Source organism: Anopheles coluzzii, chromosome 2 (assembly GCF_943734685.1).
Source record: "Anopheles coluzzii chromosome 2, AcolN3, whole genome shotgun sequence".
NCBI lineage: Eukaryota > Metazoa > Arthropoda > Insecta > Diptera > Culicidae > Anopheles > Anopheles coluzzii.
This window is the reverse complement of record NC_064670.1, coordinates 18,531,701-18,551,865: the sequence shown is the minus strand read 5'-3', so window position 1 is coordinate 18,551,865 and position 20,165 is coordinate 18,531,701. Positions and strand designations below refer to the sequence as shown.

Genomic DNA, 20,165 nt, shown 5'->3' with positions numbered 1-20,165 from the left:
CTTGTATGGTTGTTTGAAAACTGCGTCTTGGACTGCTGATAAAAGCACTGAAGTCGCTGAATGAAGTTTAGATCCTGCCAATCTGTTACCAATTTAAAGCCGTTTTTCTTTCAAAAGGCTTCAGTATACAACATCAGTCAATGATGATAAAGCCATCAGTTTTGTCCGAAACCTAACTAACGGAAAGTAAATTCTTCAAGCCGTTCTTTACGATTATTTGTTGGCTATACTTTTATGGCCATCTCAACACTATATAGTAAGTAAACTATATTTGAATAACGTACATTTGTTTATGATAATATGGATGATCTGTTGTTGGCCGCTTTTATGATTTAAGTTAGCAAGCTGAAATTTCAGATTCTGTGTGAAACAATGTACATCATCCAGGTTGAGTTTATCATACTCAAGAGACTCTGTAACGTTCCGTCATATTGGGCAATTGTATTTGCTATATATTGGATTCACATTGGATTCGACAAACAAGGATGTATTCCAATGTAGTGTTATTTTCAATTTTTGAAATTTGAACCTCATTTGTAACTGTTTTTTAGGCTTTTCTCGACAACACATTTATACTTCAGCGGATGCCGTGTGATCGTGTATGGAGTTTTGACATGATTTCATGATTACCAACTGTCAAACTGCCAACAAACAAACAAAATAAAAAAAAAAACATTTCATTGTGTTGACATGGAATTTAATGGATTCAAAATGATGTTTCATAACATGAGTTAGATTAGTCTGGCGATTGTCCTCGGGGATCTCAAAATACACTGTTTTCCGGGTCAATTTCTACTGTGAACGGCATTATTCAACAATCGCGCGAGGTTTTTCAACGGCCCAGCTGTCACAAATAATGACAGCTGGTGATAGACATACTGCAAGTTTTGAATAATGCAGTTCACATTGAAAACTGAACCGGAAAACAGTGGAATGTTGGTGGAAAAAGTTGTGAGTAATACCTTTTAAAACTGCATCATGGATTCGAGTTTTGATTTGGGTTTTTTTGGTACATCAATACACATAACATAACAGTTTCATTTGCAAGATACACGTACACATTAATAGAGGCTTATTTACTTGCCACGCATACCACAAAACGGACATGAAAGCAAATGCTGAGCAAATGATCATGCTCTTTAAAATTGGCTGCCAAATCAAACACCCAACGGTTCCATTCCTTCCCACCACGTTGAAATCAATTAAGCCCTACCCTTTTCTCCCACGCACCAATCAATGCTCCACCCAAAATCGACGGCGAAAGACATCAGCACCGCAAAGCACGGAGGGGTGTGCGGAATAAACGTTTCGCTCTCGGTGGGAAACATTCCGCTTTCGCTCGCGTGTGCGTGTTGCATGTCAATGAGCTGATTTGCTAAGCCACAATAAATATTATTCCACAATACGCCAGGGTTCGACAGGTTTTGATTGCGCGGGTTCGTCCCGGGCTGCCACGCAAACCATGATCCCCATTTTCATTCACACCGCTGGACCCCACGAAGTGGCAGGGAAGAAGAAGAAGAAGAAGAAGAAGAAGAAGGAAAAAAAAACACCATCCACGAGGAAATTCAAATCACCCCACCTGTTACGGTGCCAGTGGTCCCAACCCATACGGTACGGTTTGGCAGGGACATACGCCAGCTGCCAGCCGTGTCTTGCTTCCTCGCGCCGCCTGCTTGGTGTTATGTCAGGTGAGCCGGTGTTTGCCTTGCGAATGTAATTCTTTTCACTTGTTGTCGCTCCGCGCAAACGAAGGTGGAACACACGAACTAGGGGCGTAGCGACGTGGAGCACATGGTTTGCGCTTATCCAGCGGGGGTTCTGTGGCAAAGGGGGAAACGGAAAAGCAAAACCCTGTACACGCCCTGTACGCTTGGGTGGGAGCAACCGGTCGGCGTACGTTGTGCAGGTCGGGCAGGCTCAAGATTCATTGCTTCTTCTGCACATTTTGCCCAAGCCGAGGCCGTCCCGGACCCGTCTGCATGTTCATGCATATTAATATCATTTACCATATCGTACCTTTGACACCTGCTGCCAAGCTCCAATCCCAGTGTCGGTGTGTGTGTGTTTTTTTTGGTTATCCACATCACCATCATCATGATCATTACCATCATCGGGCTTATCATCGTCACCCGGTGCGGTGTGGCCGTCCATTGGCAATTTTTATCCACCGCTCACGGGGGGTTTTTTTCCGGCCCAAAGCAGGACCGAAACTCGCATCAAGCCCAAAAGTCTTGCCCGAGGGGGAACGGCGTTGGCGTTCTGCCTCCCGGCCAAAGAAGGCTTTTTTGCGGGGAAAATCGAGCCGAGTGATATTAATGTTGATGTGATTTGTTCCTGCGGGTGCCACTTCGCGCCATTGCCAATTTGCTACGGACCCCTCCCTCTCCTCGCCTCCCAAAAAGGTTCGCCCAAAGTGTGCAGCAGGAACGATAAGTAGGAACAGCAAAAAATCACACACACAGACTCACACACCATTCCCATCAGCGTGACGCGTGAGCGAGAGCACACCGGGGACTGGCACGCGAGGACGACGACACGTTTGGGGACGAGTTGTTGTTTTTTTTTTTTGGCCGAGGGAAGAAAGTGGCTCGCGAGAAAGCTTTGAGTAAGTATTGAGTTAACATGGCCACTGTCAGTGTGCGGCTCCCAAGGGGAATTTTGGTTGGGTGAGAGAAGGGATAGGGCCCGATCGTTTGCTGCTTGGGTGTCGGGTAATACTGTGTGGTTGAGTTGGGGGGATGTGCGGGCGAACGGCAGCAGTAGTCCCCGAGCGTCCATTTCCGTCCGTCCCGAGCGCTCGCACACCCACACACATGCACTCCCGTGGAACTTGCCCGGCCGGTGGATGTCGTGTCGTGTGCGGGCCTGGAATAATTTGAGTTGATTTGATTTATGTTTTTCGTGTCAGTGTCATATTTAGCATTTTCAGTTGTCGTGATCTCTCTCGCGCTATGTCCACAAAACCCCCCGTCCACACAGCGCCGTGTGTACCGTCTGCGGTGCTGAGAGTGTGAATGGTGTTGCTGGTGCTGGTGTGGACACTTGTGGAAAAGTTTTGTTTCCATTTTATCGTCCCCCTCGGCAGTATCAACCCGGAACCCGGGCTAGAATGTAATTAGGCGGTTTACCGACGGAGCAAAGTGGTTCGCGAGGCTGAATGAGAGGGGATAGAGCGGGAGAAAGAGCAGAGATAGAGCGAGAGAGAGAGAGAGAGAAAGAGAGAGAGAGAGAATGAGAGAGAGAGAGAGAGAAAGACAACGCAAAGTTGTGGCATGAACGAGTGGTCCACTCGGAACCTTCGATCTGTGCGTTTGTGTGCATGTTTAACGTGAGGATCAGTCTTTTTTGTTTTGTTTTGCCAGCTGTAGTGACCTCTCAACTCTCATTACCGTCCGGAGCGTTTTTGGTTTGATCCTCGCTGGCGGTGGCGGTGAGCGCACCGTGTGTTTGCACCGAACCGAAAGTGTGACAAGTAGTTAGGCGTCGGATAACACTAATTTCACCCTTCATTTCCTCCACCAGCGATGTGAAACTCCATTCCCCATTTTGCCCTTCTTTACTACCTCTGGAGGGCAGTGCTAGTCAGCAGCAGCAGCAGCAGCAACACCGAAACCACTAATGTTCGGTACGGGCACAGTTCAAGCGCTAAGTGTTTGCGCTCTGGTGATGATGTATAATATGATTTACTCGCTACGCCTGGCACCTCCATCCGCAGCTGTTCGGTCTGTGTGTTTGTGTGTGTGAGTGAGAACTTACCAGGGGCAGCTCACATACATGGTTGCGAACCCAGGAGCGGGACGAAATGGACGTATTTCGCTTACATAATCGCTGTGGCCAGCCGACCAGCCAGCCAGCCAGCCGACCCGTCTCCCTGCTGGTGCCATTGGCGATGGCCAATTAGGGTGAATTTTTTCTGCCCTCGCTGGCGCATGGGTACATGAAATGGGTGGCAGTAATTGAATTTCCCGTTTTTCGGGCAAACTGGTGATGCATATTAGCTGTATTTGGGCGTGAAATGCTTAGTTTAAGCCACCGTAATTGGTCAGCTGTGTGTATATGGTATATGGAATATGGTGCTTTTTTGCAATATTTTCGTTAAACACATTGAATGGTTCCAAAATTGTATGATTTAAAGTGCGTCCTCTGGGCAGATGAATGCCGAAAATTAATTGATTGAAGACTATTTGTTGTCAAAGCTTCATATGATAATGTTTTCCAATTTATCATATACTCTCCAATCCCCGCCAATGACTAAGGAAAAGAAGAATAGGAGAAGGAATGTTGGTATAGAACAATGGTCGGCAACTTTGCGACTGAAAGAGCCAAATTCTACAAAAATGTTCGTAGAGATTTACGCGAAGAGACAAATAGTTTGAGTAAGAACAAAAATATGTGAAACTTATATGAAATATATGAACTGTTAAGTGCCGCCGACTCAATATCAAAGAGCCGGATGCGGCTCGCATGTCCTACTTTGACGCTCGCTGGTATAGAACAATTGCTAAATAATTCTCGAACAAGCGACGAACCCGCAATAAACGCATCATACAACTTCTTCCAAATTTGCCTTTAAAAGTGTCCAACAGAGATATATCTGAGATGTTTGTAAATGTGTCCGGTGCTGTTGCGCATCACTGTTGTATGCATTGTGTTCAGCAATACAAGAAACACCGTCTAAACTTGAATACCTTTATTATGAACAATGTTCACTATACTTTTTCCACTGCCTTAAACATTTGTTACACTGTGCCTCCCAACGCTCCGCCTCTCCTACAAACGAACCACGCTTCAGAGCGGGGGAAATAAGTTTGCTATTTTATCTTGCAAACAAAGTGCAAACATTCGGCAAATAAAAACGATTCAATTTGTGCAAAAGTTGTGTTGTTTGTTTGCCCCTCCAAGTGCAAAAAAAAAAGAAATAGGCCGACAAGTGCTTCCACTCCTGCACGGCTAGAGGAAGGGGCATCGGCTGTTGATTCAGCGCACTTTCAGCGTCGAAAGTCAAGCTGACTGTTGGAGGAAAGGACAAAAATCGATTCCCACTATCATCACCGTTGCCATTAAGGGAAGGCACATTTTTTCGGGGCTAGTATTAACTGCCTTGAAGTCGGTTCTATCGATTCATAAACATCGTCTTCCAATGGTATTACTGTGCAAATGTAGGGGAGCAAGTAACAGCAAGACGCAACAGAGAAAAAAAACGAAACCAACGTACAATAAAATACACTACAATCTACCGGGTTTGGCAGGCTTGGAACTCGGGGGAAAAAAGTTCCGATTGGAAAGAGGACCAAAAAGCCTCCAACAAACGCAAAGGAAAAGCCAAAAAAGTTCCACCCAAACGTTCGCCCAATATGCTTAAAATAAGTTTTGTTTGGCCTTTTCGGTTGGTTCCCTTTACCCACGCGCCCGCTGGATCGGTGTGCTGGCTTTGCTTGGTTTGTCTTGAAGTTTGCTGCTTCGTTTGCCGTCCCTCCTTTACGCCAATGTGGCTATACGCCGCTGACATGAATGCGTGTAGGTGTCATTCGCTTCTGTTGCCTGGTTGTGGAAGTGAAAGGAAGGTGGATCCAGCCGGGCATACCCGGGGTAAAGTTCGCCCATCCTTAATGACACTGGCTACACTTGCTAAACAACCGAAAAACCTCATCGTTTGCGGTATTACGAGTTTTATTCCGTGCTGTGTGGAGTGCGAGTGCAACGATGGGGAACGAAGGCGGAGCGGGTTGGGGTTTGGAACTTTTTTCTTCCCGCAAAAAAAAAAAACAATGCGCACAGTTACGTGAAGCATGGGCGCTTGTTATTATTGCTGTTTGTGGTTAGACTGTTAACAAGAGCGTATGGCGTAAGCCGACGGAGGTTCAGCGGTTGCCGTGGGTGGGTTTTCAAATCAGCCAAGAACGCAAGAAAGGTACAATTGTCATCGCAACCGAACGCTCACAGCGTTGACGGAGGACAGCAAGGAGACGACAACGACGACGACAGGCATGTACGATGTACGATCCGGCTTCAAGTTTGCTCAAGCGTAGGTTTTACCGCGAGCGGTGAATATAATCGAACGCGGTAGCGAACGGGTTGCACCATGCGCGTCAAGGGGGAAATCAATAACGCCAACAGCTTTATACTAGCAGCTGGCTGCCTTTTGCGAAGCGGAAAAGGGTTTTGAAAGCACCCTCTTCACGAGCGATGCTTTGGTTCCATCCAGTCCCGCGCACTGATTGGATGTGGGAAGTGCGGTTTGCGTTTTAGCTATGAGACGTTGAAGGTACGTTGGCGCGTTTGCTACACGGGTATGTCGGTATGTCGGTTTGTCACGTCAATATATTCCACTGCCGTACCAGGGTAGCCATGTCCTGCGGGTAGCGAAATCGTCATGAATCATTCAAATTATGCTTCCGATCGAATTCCTGTAAACAATCAGCGAGCGATTAAAGAGCACATTCCGTGAAAAACACACGCAACAGCTGCTGGGTTGCTTGCTGCTCTCAATAAACATTCTTGTTAACAGAGAGTTTTGGTTTATGCAACAGTACTTAAATTCTTCGAAAAAATAGGCACACGGCGGCGACAATGTGGAATGATGAGCAGTAAAAGTGTTTTATGGTGCAAAATTATTCATCTCCAAACTCAACACACCGTGCATTTGGGTAGAGAAAGACTGGCTCATAAATATTGCGCAGTTTATAGATAATCATATCGCAAACGGCACTACCTGCTCGTCTCCTACGCGTTGACACTGCTGCCAGGGCTTCGGCACAAGCCAAGGGTTTAAAAACAACCGCCCGATTATAGACACATCGGTCTGCTGACTGCAAGCGCGCACAAAAGTGACTGCAAAGCCGCGTCGACCAACTGAGCGGAGCGGTAGTTTGCATGTTACTCATTTTAGTTTCATTGGCAAGCTCTACCTGCGTAACGGCACACAGCAAAAACCGCCATCAACCTGTGGAGGAAGTTTATTTCTGGCTCATCAGAACAGACCGCTTGCCGCACAGACTGGATGAGCGACAAGGCGTCTCCATCGGTGCACGAGGGCGAACAGTGAGGATCTTCCCTTGTCTATGTGGCATGTTCAGTTTGTACGGACTCGTTTGTGTGGTTTGTTCCATCGTGTATGTACGTGTGTGTGTGCGTGTGTGTGTGTGTTAGTGTGCTTCTGCTTGACAAGGCGCTGAAGAAAACTTTAGCTTGACGCTTCGGCTTTCCTTTCGAGGGCGTACAAATAAAATCGAATGATAACGAGCAGACGGTTTCTTCCTCCTCCTCTCCATATTCTTTCCATCCCCAGTTTTCCCGCTCAAGGTTAGCACTGGATGCAATGGATAGCGGCTCTTACCGGAGCGGTACAAATCACGGTACAGGGGTGGTGAAAACACATATACAGAAACAAACAAGCAAGCAAGAGCACATGCGGGGGATGTTTTATTTGCCCATATCTTTCTGCTCCACCACCCTCGTGTCCCGACACCCGCAAGGCAAACTTAAAACGGAGCAAAGAAGGAAGGAGGGAAGGGATGGTGATGAGGCATTCTGCTAAATAAAGCATGCACAATACGACCGAGCGCACGAGGATGCATTAAATTATCTATGGATTTTTGCCTACGCTTCCGCCTTTCCCGGCATTCGGAGTGCATGTGTGTGTGTGTGTGACTGCTCCTGTGCGGCAAAAGCGAACCTATTTCGAGCGAGTCTATTTGTGCGAGCAAGACACACACACACACACACGTGCAGATCCGTCCCAGTTTTGACTGGTAATGGAAGAAAGTTGTCGTGCATGGTCGTGGTTTCAGATCGAGTGCCTGCCCAGAAGTTTCGCATTTCCCAGATGATAAAGTGTTGAAAAGCCATACAGCAATGGTCGAAAAAGATTTCACAACTACAAAAAAATCGCAACTAAAAGTGTGTGTTATAGTTCTTCGCCAATACTCCTGCTGTTGTCTCGTGAGACATCTTTAGTGTGTTGTTTTCCGACGTGCAGCTTAACTAATGAACTTTTCCACCCAATTTTGCGGAAGAAGCAGCCTTTTTGCTTTGCTTCTAAAGCGCACCAATCTGTTGTCACACGCACGCACAGGATTCATCCCATGCCCGTGCATTGACCGGTCAGATTAGCAATGATTGGCGTGAAGCCGAACGGAATGGTTTTAATCGCCACACTTACAAAACTGGGATGATGGCGCTCGTTGGCAAATGGTCGCTGTTTCTTCACCCCCCGATAAGAGTAGCAAAAGAGGAAGAGAGAAACAGAGAGAGAGAGAGAGATATATGTCACTGCGGATGTGAAACTTTTCCCAAACCAAACCGAACCACCGTGCCCAAAAAATCCCCGAACCGGAAGGCCTGGACGAGACGATGGCCAACCCCAAAAGGGTGGCAACGAAACGAGGGGTCGACGAGCGAGGCGAGACCGTACCATTCCGGGCAAAGATAACAATCTATTTGATTAGGCTTTTAATTATTTTCAACATGCCAGTTTATGGCCGGCAAAATGGATTGGAGCACTGTCGCGTCGTGCCAGTGCGTCGGCAAGCACGAAAGTCTTTTTGGGGGGGTTGGGGGTTTGCTACGAGCAGGACATCGGCCACAGTGTGCTGTTTGTGTGCACAATGGCTTTCCTGCGCACCCCAGCACAGAAGACAATGTCATGTTCGACACGATAGTATGGCGGAGACAGGCGGCTTTCACGACCGCTCGGTCGTAACACGGAGCCGGGAATGGATCGCTATCATCACTAAATCCTTCCGGCCCGGGTACCGATGTCCTCGCAGCCGGGACGGGTTTTGTGCGAAAGGACACTTTTTTTTGTCAATGTGCAAAAGTAGTACGCAAGACATTGCGAGCATTCGCAACTTTATGCGTACACATAAAAAATGTGTGTAAAACCCAGCTCCTTCCTCTTTTTACTTTCCCTACTACACTTTCACTGCACAGGCAGCCAGGGGAAAGGGCATTAAGGGTTAAGCTAAGTTTCGGTTACGCTCGTTAAAGCAGGTCGTTTGTTGTACGTTGTTAGATGAATGATGGGTTTTCAACTGAGAGCTGCCTTTTTGCAGTACAGCCAGTGCTTAGTCTGGCCGGTTGGGCCCAAAGCCACACTCTCACTACTTCTTGTCTCGCCGCACCAACCATTCCAAGCGGTAATGCGAAAGCGTTTGTGGTAAAGATAATTGGTGGGAAGATAAATTTCACTTCATCGTACCTATTAGCAGCAGCAGCAGCAACGTAGCGTGTTGGCCACCGTCGTCGCGCACACAGTTTGTTAGCGAGTTAGCGCGAGTGCTCGACTAGTAAAAGTAACTTTTGCAATGCATTTTCAAACCCCACCCCAAACGAGCGTGCGAGCGAACGAACGAACTCCTCGGGCGCAACGCAACTCCCTGTTTTGCGTAATACAGTTTTTATTAATAAATGCTTTCATTATGCACTCTCGATTCACAGTCCGTCGCATTCGCGGATGACCGGGGTATTTTTCCCGACCCCGTCTGTGGAACTATGGGCAATGCTCGAGTGCTCGAGTCGAGCTCTGTCGCTTTTGATGTTACACCCGGTTTTATGGAAACGCGTGAACCATTTCCACACGTAGCCGACCACCAGAAGGGGGTACGGTACAAACGGGTGGTGGTAGAACGTGGTAGAAAAACAGCACCACGACCACGTACCGCGTTGGGTTTCAATAAATTTTGCAATTAAACTTACCCCACGTTTGGCAATAAACTTCAATCCGTTCGCTACCGGCGGCCGGTGGGAAGTTGTACGGGCGAAACCACGTTTCTGCGAACTAGCAAACTAGCAACGAGATTGTTGGCCATTTCTTTATTGCTGGCCAACGTTTTGAGATTGTAAGGGTGCAGAAATCTTGTTTTAAAAGTGGAGCAAGATGTTTTTAAAATAATTCGCTTGATTAGTATTGCATTGAGCTGCATGAAGCTAATTAATAAACAAACACAGTAAATGGGTTCCGAAGTGCACGTAACCCTACTTCCATGCTTTTTTTTCCTTTTTTTTTCGTACCAATACAGCCGTGGGAAGGCTTTAGCTGTGCTTAAAGCAATTCTTGCTAAAGGCAAACTTTCACACCTGGCGGGTTTTATCGTTCGTTGTTTTTTTTCTGTTCTTCTTTGGAAGGAAGCAATGCTCGGGAACCATACTACTCCCTGTGTCTAATGGAGGAAAAGGCCCCATTCGTCCAACGGGGCACAGGCAAACATGCCGGCACGTAAAACCAGTTGCAACCAGGGCGAACGAGTTCGCGGCTGAAACTTGGCCCAGCGTAACGGATGGAAGGTGCGTTCGTGTGTTGTGTGTTGCACTACTTTTGCACAGTGAAACACGATAACGCGTACCGGGAGGGAAGCAGCAATGCAGCTTCGTGAACAGAAAAGGGGAAGCAGTAGCGGAATTTCCGTGAAACATGATTCCAGCTGGAAAAGGTAGCCATAATGGGTTACAAACAACGCGTTTCTTCCGACTGCAGCGTGTACGTGAGCCGTACCTGCATAAGCCGCTGCCGTAGCACAGATCGGAGGGCTTTGCGTGAAGGCATTCTTAACCCGGGCAACTGAAGTGTAATAGTTTTGGTGGGAGGGCGGGGACCAACAACAAACCAAAAAAAACATCAAGAGCTGTAAACCGCTCGAGCAGTAGCGAACGGTTGTAGCGAAAGTGAACATAAATTCATCCATAAAAGCTAAACGAAAAAAATAAGAGCTCCCGTTTGGCAGTATAATACTGGCCGAAACTTTCCACCCGTAGCGGTAGGTGCATCCACGAAAGGGGGAAATGCATCTAGGGTAGAACATTTTTCGACCGAACCATTGGCGTGCTTTGGCGGACAAGGAAATCTGTTTCAATTCCAGGGAGCGTTGCGCTCGGTACGGTATTCCCGCTTAAAGACGATCATTGCCGATCCATCCTTGTTTTGGCCATTGTTGAAGGGAGTTGTTTAGTGTGTGTGTGTGTGTGTACATGGGAGAGTTTTCCCACCACCTCGAAAAAGTGCATCTACGCTACGTGTTAGCCACTGCTCTTTTACCACTACCTGGAAGTGCTTCAAGTGCTGGATCCTTCGTTCTACGCTCGGCCGTTAAAGGGAACTTCACGCTTCTTGTGGGGAATGAACGCCAACCAGCAGGGCAATGGTAACAGTTACGGTAGCAGATAAACGTAGCATTTAACCTTGCCTGTGGGGCTGAACTGAGCTAAGGTGCACCGTGCGGTTTCTCGAACCCTTTCCCATGCCCCGCGACACCCAACAGCAACGGCTGCATCATTCGGTTCGCCGTTCGCAGCAAAACTTTAAACTCGCGCAGGTCCTCCGACGATTTGTGATGTCGTTGGGCAGAAGATGAAAAAGGTAGAAACTCGTTTCTGGTTTTACGATTATGTGCATCGAACCACTGCTCGCCCTGTTGGCCCCCGGGCCATGGTGATGCAAAGATGGTGCCCACCGTCCTGGGAAAGGGTTTTGGGAAGCACCAAATGCCCGTGTATCGTATCGCTCTCGGTTGTGAAGTGGTTACGGTACGGGCCGGAGCTGGCACACGCTGCGTATCATGACGATTGTTTTAAGCCCCCGTCACCGTTTGCTGCTCTGAGTTGGGTATTTTAAGAGGACGTCGTAAAGTTATGCCAGAAATAGGGAATGTTCAGTGCACAAAAATACACTCATAAAACAGGCTGATAGTGATGGTTTAGTTTGCCGAGAATGAAATATAGGCGAAGCACCATTAAAAAGCTTCGAAGCGTACCAGGTACCGGTGGAAAATATGATATGATTCGAAGCTTTGATTGAAAAGCTAAAGAATTTGTTGAAGAATATGCATGTTTGTCATGTGTTTTATTAAGAATAGCTACTTAGAGTAACAAGTACGTTTGTATGTAAACAGCATAAAATTAAAAGAATCCATTTGAGATAAAATATAATTCAATGCATAAAAGTTTAACAAATTAGAAAGCTTTGAACTGTGGAAATCCAGTTGAATTTTCAGTCGTTACAAAAATTAAGAACTCAGAATTAAACTGTTGCGCAACTTTACTTCAAATACCTGGAATAGACATCTAATGTATGACATTATTCGTAAAAAGTTGACAGTTAAGCTGCAACAAACTAAAGCTTCAAGCAGTTTAACAGTTTCAATACACAGTCCAGTTTTGCTACACATTCCAATCAAATCAATTCGTTTACATTTCGTAACTCATTTCACCTACCAAACAGCATACAAATGATTAGCCACAAAGCTTCAACCAGCAAGCAAACACAATGCATCATTTGCACTGTTTCGGATACAGCTTTTGTCGGAACAATTCACCTCCCCCTAAAAAAAACACGTTTTCACAAGCAAGCGTTTAGGGCATGCCAACGTATCCTCCCCCTTAGGTTTCGAACGATCGGAACATCACGCATCATCTATTTCTCTGCCAGCAAAATCCAACTTTCACCGGCACTGCCCGTTGGAATGGGTTGACCGTGTTCTAATTATGATTCCTGGCCTCGTTCGCAAACGACACAGCGTCGACTGCGAAGGGTTGGTCGGTTTTATGTTGCCGTGTGCCCACGAAAGCACACGAAAAGGCTTGCGTGAGCCGAATGCGCTACAATAACACACACTGATCTCAGAAGCGCTTTTGTGTCTGTGTGTGTGTGTGTGTGTTCTGAAATGATCTGCTATTGTTGCGCATAACGGATGCGAAAGCCAAACCCCGTCGTACCCAAGCAATGTGTTACGATAGTTCTCGATTGTTTGATTGTCGTCCACGGCCACGCTAAACAGTTTCGAGCCGAAGAATGTGACACTGCCACTGCCCGGCGGAATGAGTCCAATGAGCTGTTAGATAGCGCTTTGTCTCGATTTTACGTCCCGTTTGGCAATCAGAGGAAGATGAAAACTGGAGGCTGACATGGGAAATGCAGTATGCTGCTGCAAAGAATGCACAGTTTTACTGGCCGGTTACGGTTGGCACGGGCCTAAGGGGGAACCTGGGGGAATTGAATGAAAATATCAACTGTCCAATTTTCGGTGCATCGGTTGCAGTTTGTGAGGCTTGCCAACCTGATTGAGTGGGTTATAGAATTTTAACGATTTTATGAATTTTTCCTGAGCGCCCGAGCGCGCCCCGTGCACGGTATCGCAAGCGTAGCCCTTAAAATTGGCAAGCTGACGGTGAATCGACCCTCGGATGCTGCGCGTTGCAGAAGCCTATTTCGGTTTCGGTTCTATTTTCAAGCCCGACGGTCGGTTTTCTTTCATCAGAATTTCACCGTACCGAAATCATTGCTGGCAGGCATGGGATATCTGCACGTCGCAGGCCGCAGATTTCGTGATTCGCGCACAACATTTTCGCAATACCTGGGCAGGAGTCGAGGTGGGTAGCTTCGGGAAAGGAACAAAAAACACACACGCTTCACTAACATTGGGCACCGTTTTCCTGTAGGTCGGCAGCCAGCACAATGCCCAACCGCCCTGTCGAGGGCGAATTGAATCGTTCATAATTGATCAGCTCCGGGTCATCCCCGGGACACAGGGACGGGTGCAGGTCTGCAGTCGTCAATTTCTGTGCTCGATTTTCGGGTCGGACCGTTTCGGCGCGAGCGGACGTGCTCATCGGCCATTCGGCGGAAATTCCACGCCAACGAAATACCGAACACAAATGGGACGCTGCCCGTACGGTGGCGCTGGAGTGTGATTTGAGGGAAGAAAACTAAACACCAGCGGTGCCATTCGCTAAGCATCTAAATATCCGGACGTTTGTACCGGTCGCGTTTTGACCTGGAATGGACTGGCTGGAACGTGTTGATTTTGGGATTGACGTACCCCGGACATACCGGTCCTGGAGCAAATGGCGTGGCGAAAACGGGATTGCGCACCCCGGTCGCTGCCGCTCGCCGCCCGAGGATGCTCGAGCGCAAAATGTCAACGTGTCGCACCGTACGATGAAAGGTGATGAAGTTTGGTGCGTTACGTTGCGTTGGGTGGGCGATATTGATTACGGATTCTGATACTTCAAAACGGCGTCGATAGGTGGCAGATATGTGCGTTGGATACTGAAGCTGTTGTTAAGCCAAATAATGGCTTTATATAGAACATGTTGAAACCGCTTAGTCAATGCAAAAGGAGCTCAAGCAGTGACTTTAAATCGTCTGGAATTCATCTGCAGCAATAAAATAGTTACATTACAGGAATTTTCAATCGAGACCTAAAAATTATTGTAAAAAAGACCCTTAAATGAGGCACTCAAAACCTTACGACAGAATTAAATGAGTTGAACAAGTTAAAATGCTATAAAATTCTGCTCATTTTCTCCCTGTTACTTACTGGGGTTACTTACTATAATACTTATTGAACTCTAATGAAAGTGCTCGACGCAATTAATAACGCTCTAGCGAACGGAGAGGATCTGCAATGGGCTCGAAATAATCCACCACCAGGCACCTAAATAAACGTGTTACAAAAAAAGGCACCATGTGTGTGACATTTCAAAGGAAAACACCATTTCCATTGCACACGACGGTGCTCCCGGCTGTGTTTATTTATGACAATCAGTCCAGCACACCAGCGAAAAAACAACGCATCATCATCACATGTCACAGCACAAACCGGAAAACTCTTTGATCTCTGACGCACTATGGCATATCGTGTGTGTGTGTCCATGTGTGTCCCGTTGTTGTTGCGTCCCTGGCCCATTCTGGCACATTCAATTACAACAGTTTGAAGCGGCGTTGTGAACCAGAAATCCCTTTGGCGCCCTCCCTGAACGCCTCCCATTGAACGATGGGCATTGCGAGCAGCAAAATACGAATACCACACAGAACCTTCTTATCAATTGGACTTTCATATCAGCATTGCCTACCTGTCAGGCGCACACGCGTGATGTGCAATCTTTCCCCCCCGGCAGGGCGGAAGACGATAGCTTCCATGTTATTAGCCTGAAGAGGGATTGCTTCTGCAGCAGAAGTACCTCCGGTACGGTCGAGCACTATCTGATTGATTTGGTGATTGCAGAGCGGGTTTTTTCCCCTTCCTCTTACATATTGCAATCGATCTGTTTTTGTGCACAGCACGACAAAACAGCGCACCGGGCAATGGGGGAGGAAAATAATCAATTTTATTCACCTGTCGGTAAGTTTGTTCCCGCTGGGCCTGCCGCCAGGTCTCGTAAGATGAGCAAACGAACAACAAAGCAGGCAAAGCATCATGCAAACACAAGCACGGGAAAACCTGCCGGCAGCTGAAGAGGGATGCAGTTGGCCACATACAAAATTTTGCTGGCTGTAATAGTTTTGTTTGCGTTTTGTCAACGGAAATGGAAATGAAAAAAAAAAAATGCTTGGAAATAGCATATCATTGCAAATTTCAAAAGTTCTCCCCCAAAGCGCAGGGCGTAGGGCGCGCACTTCACAACCACCGTCAGAAATGATGACATTCAGCGTCAGCTTTGCCCTGTTTTTCTTCCCTAACGTTAACGTAAAGGATGAAAAACAACATCAACAAAAAAGAAAAAAAAAGAAAAAAAAACCAAATCATTGCAGATTTTCTGTAAGATTTAACCGTTCATTCTATTTTTGCGCACGGAAGGCACACTGCTCCGCTGCCTTTGGTGCTTCAAAACTCCGACCAAAAGGGATCATTTTCTCACGGCAAAACGGCTCCCAGCTGCATTCCAGCTGACTGGTGAACTGGAATGGGTTTTTTTTCCCATTTGTGTATGTGTGTGTGTGTGGGCGCATTTTTTTGCTCACCCATCGCGCAGCGGGTTTTGGTGGGATTTATCTTCGCGCACTTGCATCCTACCAATGCGAACCATACGGACGATGGAGGGCGATGTATCGCACCGGGGCATGCTTTTTGCCGTTGTCTTTCTCTCTCTCTCTCTCTCTCTCTCTCTCTCTCTCTCTCTCTCTCTCTCTCTATCCCATCGCTGAAAGCTTCCCGTTGCCAACCCGTGGCCGGGCGAAATCAAATGTGCAGGCGGTTCCGCTTCGTTGCTACTCCCGCACACGGTTACGCCGGCCCTGGCAGTGTGCTGGCAATGTGGAATATGCAGGAAAGAAACACATCCAGTCCACCCAGATGCAACAGATGTGGCGGCCCGGACATAAAGATCGGGTGGCATAAAGATCGAGGGGAAATATGCAAAAAATGCAGCAAGAAATGAATACACACATATCCCTTTACAGAACGGCTTACGTGTGTGTGTATGTGTTTGGTTTTTGGCTTCGATTGCCTTAGAAGGTGGATCAAATATTGTCCTCCCCTCACCCACCCACACTCACTACGTACTGCGTTCAGTAGTCGGGATTCTTGCCATAGGCAGAGATGTTTTCCACAAGAGCAAAGAAAGAAGAAAAAAAACCACAACGCGACTCACGTTTCTTCTGGGGTGCTGGGGACATCTTCTTTCCAGCTTCAGCTGTGCCATTGACGGTGTGGGTGCCTTTGGACTGGGAAAAATCGCAACGCCCATGCATGAGTGTGCCGGCAGAAATGGCAGCAGAGCCAGGAGCCGGTGCCATGAGCAAAAAATGCACGATTTACAGGGGAAAAGTCAGGACGGTGTGGTGCAAAATCATCCCTTTCCGTTGCCGTCGTTGCCGTTGGCTTTTCCACATTTGCAAAACGGCAGCAGCAGCAGCAGCCAGTGCGAGGCATCGCGCACAAAATTGAAGCGGCAAGCGGAAATATTTCATTCAAAATCCAATAAGAAAATATTTATACGACCCAGTTTTGCCATTCCGTGGATGGTTTGCCGCGTGGCATGGAGCCCCGTGATATTATATAGCCGTGTGGATGCTTCCGTGTGTGTGCACCATTGGGAGGAAAGGTTTTTCTTGCTGCTGTTGTTGTTGTTGGTGTGTGCCAGCCAGCCGTTTTCTGCCGACGGAACGTGTAATCGAACAACCATTGGGAAGTAAGTAAAAGTGTGAATGTGTGAGTGGGTGGAAATAAAAACTCCCCTCCCCTTGTGCTTTGCCCACCCAGCTTCCCCTGCTCGGTGTTGGTGTATGTTCGCGCGATATCGTTCGATCCAATTTAGAGATTTGACGAGTTTGGCCGGAAGCAAAGCAATTCCCGTTTTACTTTTACAGTTTTTGTGTCGTTGTGGTTGAAGGTTTTTTAGAACTTTACCAGCTGCAATTTAATGTACTGGCAAGTAACAATTTTTATTGATGTTTGAGCCACAGTACTGCGGGCAAAAAATGGTTCAACATTTCAAGTAGAAAATTAATACACCATCGCGCCACAAATACAGACACTGTCAGCAAAGGCAAAGTTTACGGATGAGCGAAAGTAAAATTTCATCACAGCGAGCATTAAACAGCATCAAGTACACCTACCCTTCACGCTCGTTGCTCACGAGCACGTTTGCTGCTGTACCTGTGCGAGCTGAAACTTATCTGTTTGGAGCTAACCTTTTGCGAAATTAGTTTCCTCCCCGGCCCTACGGTGACTCTCCCATATTCTCCGGTGGACGGCTCTACCGACGGCGCAACCAATTTGCCATTTGGGGACTAAATTAACATACACGAGCAACTTATGAATGGGTCTCGTTTCCAATGGTTGACCTTAAAGAAAGCGACTTTGTTAAGGAGCAGCCACCCTTTTCCGTGCGGGGAACAAGGATCCGACGGGACGGACATCGCTCCCCTACGCTTCCCTAAACCCCGTTGCCCCAGTACACACAGTGGCTTAATGGTGCTGTCGCTTCAAGTCACCTCATAGCGCCGTCAGCGTCTTCATAGCACGACGCTGTGCAGGACGAAACACTGCGCAAACAGTGTGTCGCTGGGATGGGCTTTTAGGGCGGAGGCCACGGCGGCAGCGACGAAGGAGGGATCGTGTCGCAAAAAGTTACCACCCCGTATCCATTAATTACCGCTGCAATCTTAACTTCACAATTTTCGGACCGGATTTTCTAACCATTTCTTCTTTTTCCTCTGCTTCTTTCTTCTTCCCTCTTTTGCTGGCTGTGCCTACCGACCAGGACCGCACCGGGCTGGGCAACGGTTTGGACATGCGCTCGCTCGAGCACTGTCTGAGCGACATCATGCGAAATGTGGGCGAAGCATCGCAGCCGGATCATCTGAAAGGTAAGGCACCACGGGATCTCCGTCCCTTCCCTGTCCTGTTACACCAACACACACACACACGCACACATTAACACACGTACAGATACAATCGAATCATCCGCAGTATCGCAGGGACCGGGACTGTAGCATTAAATCGCACACGTTTAAAGGAAACTTTTGCACAACCTCGAAACGAGCATAACACTTGGATTCACAATCATTATACTGCTGTAAATAGGAGCTCCCCCCACCCCCGCAGCTCCCATTACGCACAAACTTCGGCCGGATAGACGCAAGTTTTGCCAGAGATGCCCTGTTCTATCGGGGTGAGATTTTTTATGATGGGGCGTCCATTGTGGAGGAAAATTAGCGAAAGCGTAAGCGTTGCTGCGTAAAGCCCTGCTCAAACCGGCGATCTGCAAACTGCCCCGGCAACCCCTTTACATATTGGCTAAAGGTCAAAGGTTCATCGGAGAGGAATGCGGCTTTTTTTGGGGGCTATCCCTGCATATGTGCTGAGTGAAGAATTTAATTAACATTTGGACAGATTTCCTTCTTTTTTCATTCTTTCTTGCTGGTATGGAAAGGCCCTGGCAGCAAAGGAAAAATGCCAAACTTTCCCCATCTCGGTGCGTGTGCGTCATACATTAGCGGGGAGGGTTCTTCCCCTCTTTTTCGCATACTTTTAGATGGGTTTTGTTTGCACACTCTCCCGGCCCCGTTCCGTTCCGGCTCTGTTTTGATGGATCGAAGATAAGCCGAGCGGTTGAGGCAACCTTTTTTAAGCTTTCGTCTTTGTGGCTTCCCTTCCGCTGCCCGAGCACTGGTAGACTTTGCTGGGCAACCATACGCCCATTCTAGCTAAGTTTGGGCTGAACTGGTGCCGAACTGTGTTTGGGTTCGGGTGTGTTGGTTTTATTATCTAGCGATGATTCGAATCGATCAATAACAACACACAAGCATGCAAAACGCTGCAGGGATGGTGGCCATGCCAGAGATTTATTGGAACGCAAACTGATGTGTTTTGTTGTTTTGTTTTTGCTTTTAGCCCCCGTTATGCGTTCAATGCTTGTACCAAACGGTGTGGCGTGTGGTGTGGAGGGAAACAGTCGTAAGGGATTTATTAATTTTCAAATATTTATGGAATTTTTATTAATCGTTATATCGAGATGAGTGGATCCTGTGCTGTGCTGGTGGCATTGGAATTGGGAGCATTGTGAAGCATTTGCGTGTTTACAGCCACACAGGGGGGGGTGCGCTCAGTTATGCACGGACTAATTGAACAGCGTTGGAATTTTCGATTGACGCACTCGTGCTTTATCAGCTAATTAAAATTGCATTACCAACGAAGTGCGCAACTGTGGAATTTGCTGCTGTCAACACGTGAATGTTCTTTTGTTTTCGCCCTTTCAATTACTGGAACTCTTTGTTTGTAAGTAAAACATAAAAACTCAAACAGCAGTTGAGAGTTGCCGTTCCGTTTGCTTACAAATAGTTTTGGATAAATTTACTGGCACGCTGGGCAACAAGGTCAACATTATTCATGTGCATTGCTGTTACGTGTATGTTGACTTCAGACGTCTTCGAGCGCCTACTTTCCCAGTAATTTGGGTTGGGCAGGCTTGGCAGGTTTGGGTGTTGAAATTTGGCACAGCCGTCGCAGAATGGGCATAGCATGTAGGCGCACACACACACACATGGCGAAGAAAGGTGCACAGGGTAAGGGAGAGAGAGAGAGGCAGCCAGACCGCCGCCAACATGTGTCGCTGTTGCTGTTGAACAAGCGTATCCGGCTGGTAACATTTCCGAGCTACACGATTGTCTAAGACTCTGTCGCAGTCAGCAGTCAGCAGTAGTGTGCTTCCGCTGGAGCAAAGACGTGAACCCGCTGCAACCGGTTGACCTATTAAGCGCCAACGTGTGGGAAGCGTGCCCAATGCAAACACATACACACACACACACACACACACACGCACACACATACAAACAGACCTGGGTACACCAATTCTGCATTGCGGTGACAACGATAACGACGGCGAATGGAAATGATGGCCACCGCGACTGGCACATGATGTGCAAACATCGGACGCATCCGATG

General features: G+C 47.5%; 1 protein-coding gene across 6 annotated transcripts in view; it reads left to right on the top strand.

The window, feature by feature from the left end:
- LOC120949572 (cytoplasmic polyadenylation element-binding protein 3) overlaps positions 1-20,165 on the top strand; it is a 254,263-nt gene that overhangs the window by 29,959 nt on the left and 204,139 nt on the right. For all 6 annotated transcript variants that reach the window (XM_040366962.2, XM_040366955.2, XM_040366954.2 and 3 more), the window contains one exon: positions 17,983-18,088. In XM_040366962.2, coding sequence (XP_040222896.2) covers positions 17,983-18,088 — 106 coding nt within the window. The remainder of the gene's footprint in view (positions 1-17,982; positions 18,089-20,165) is intronic.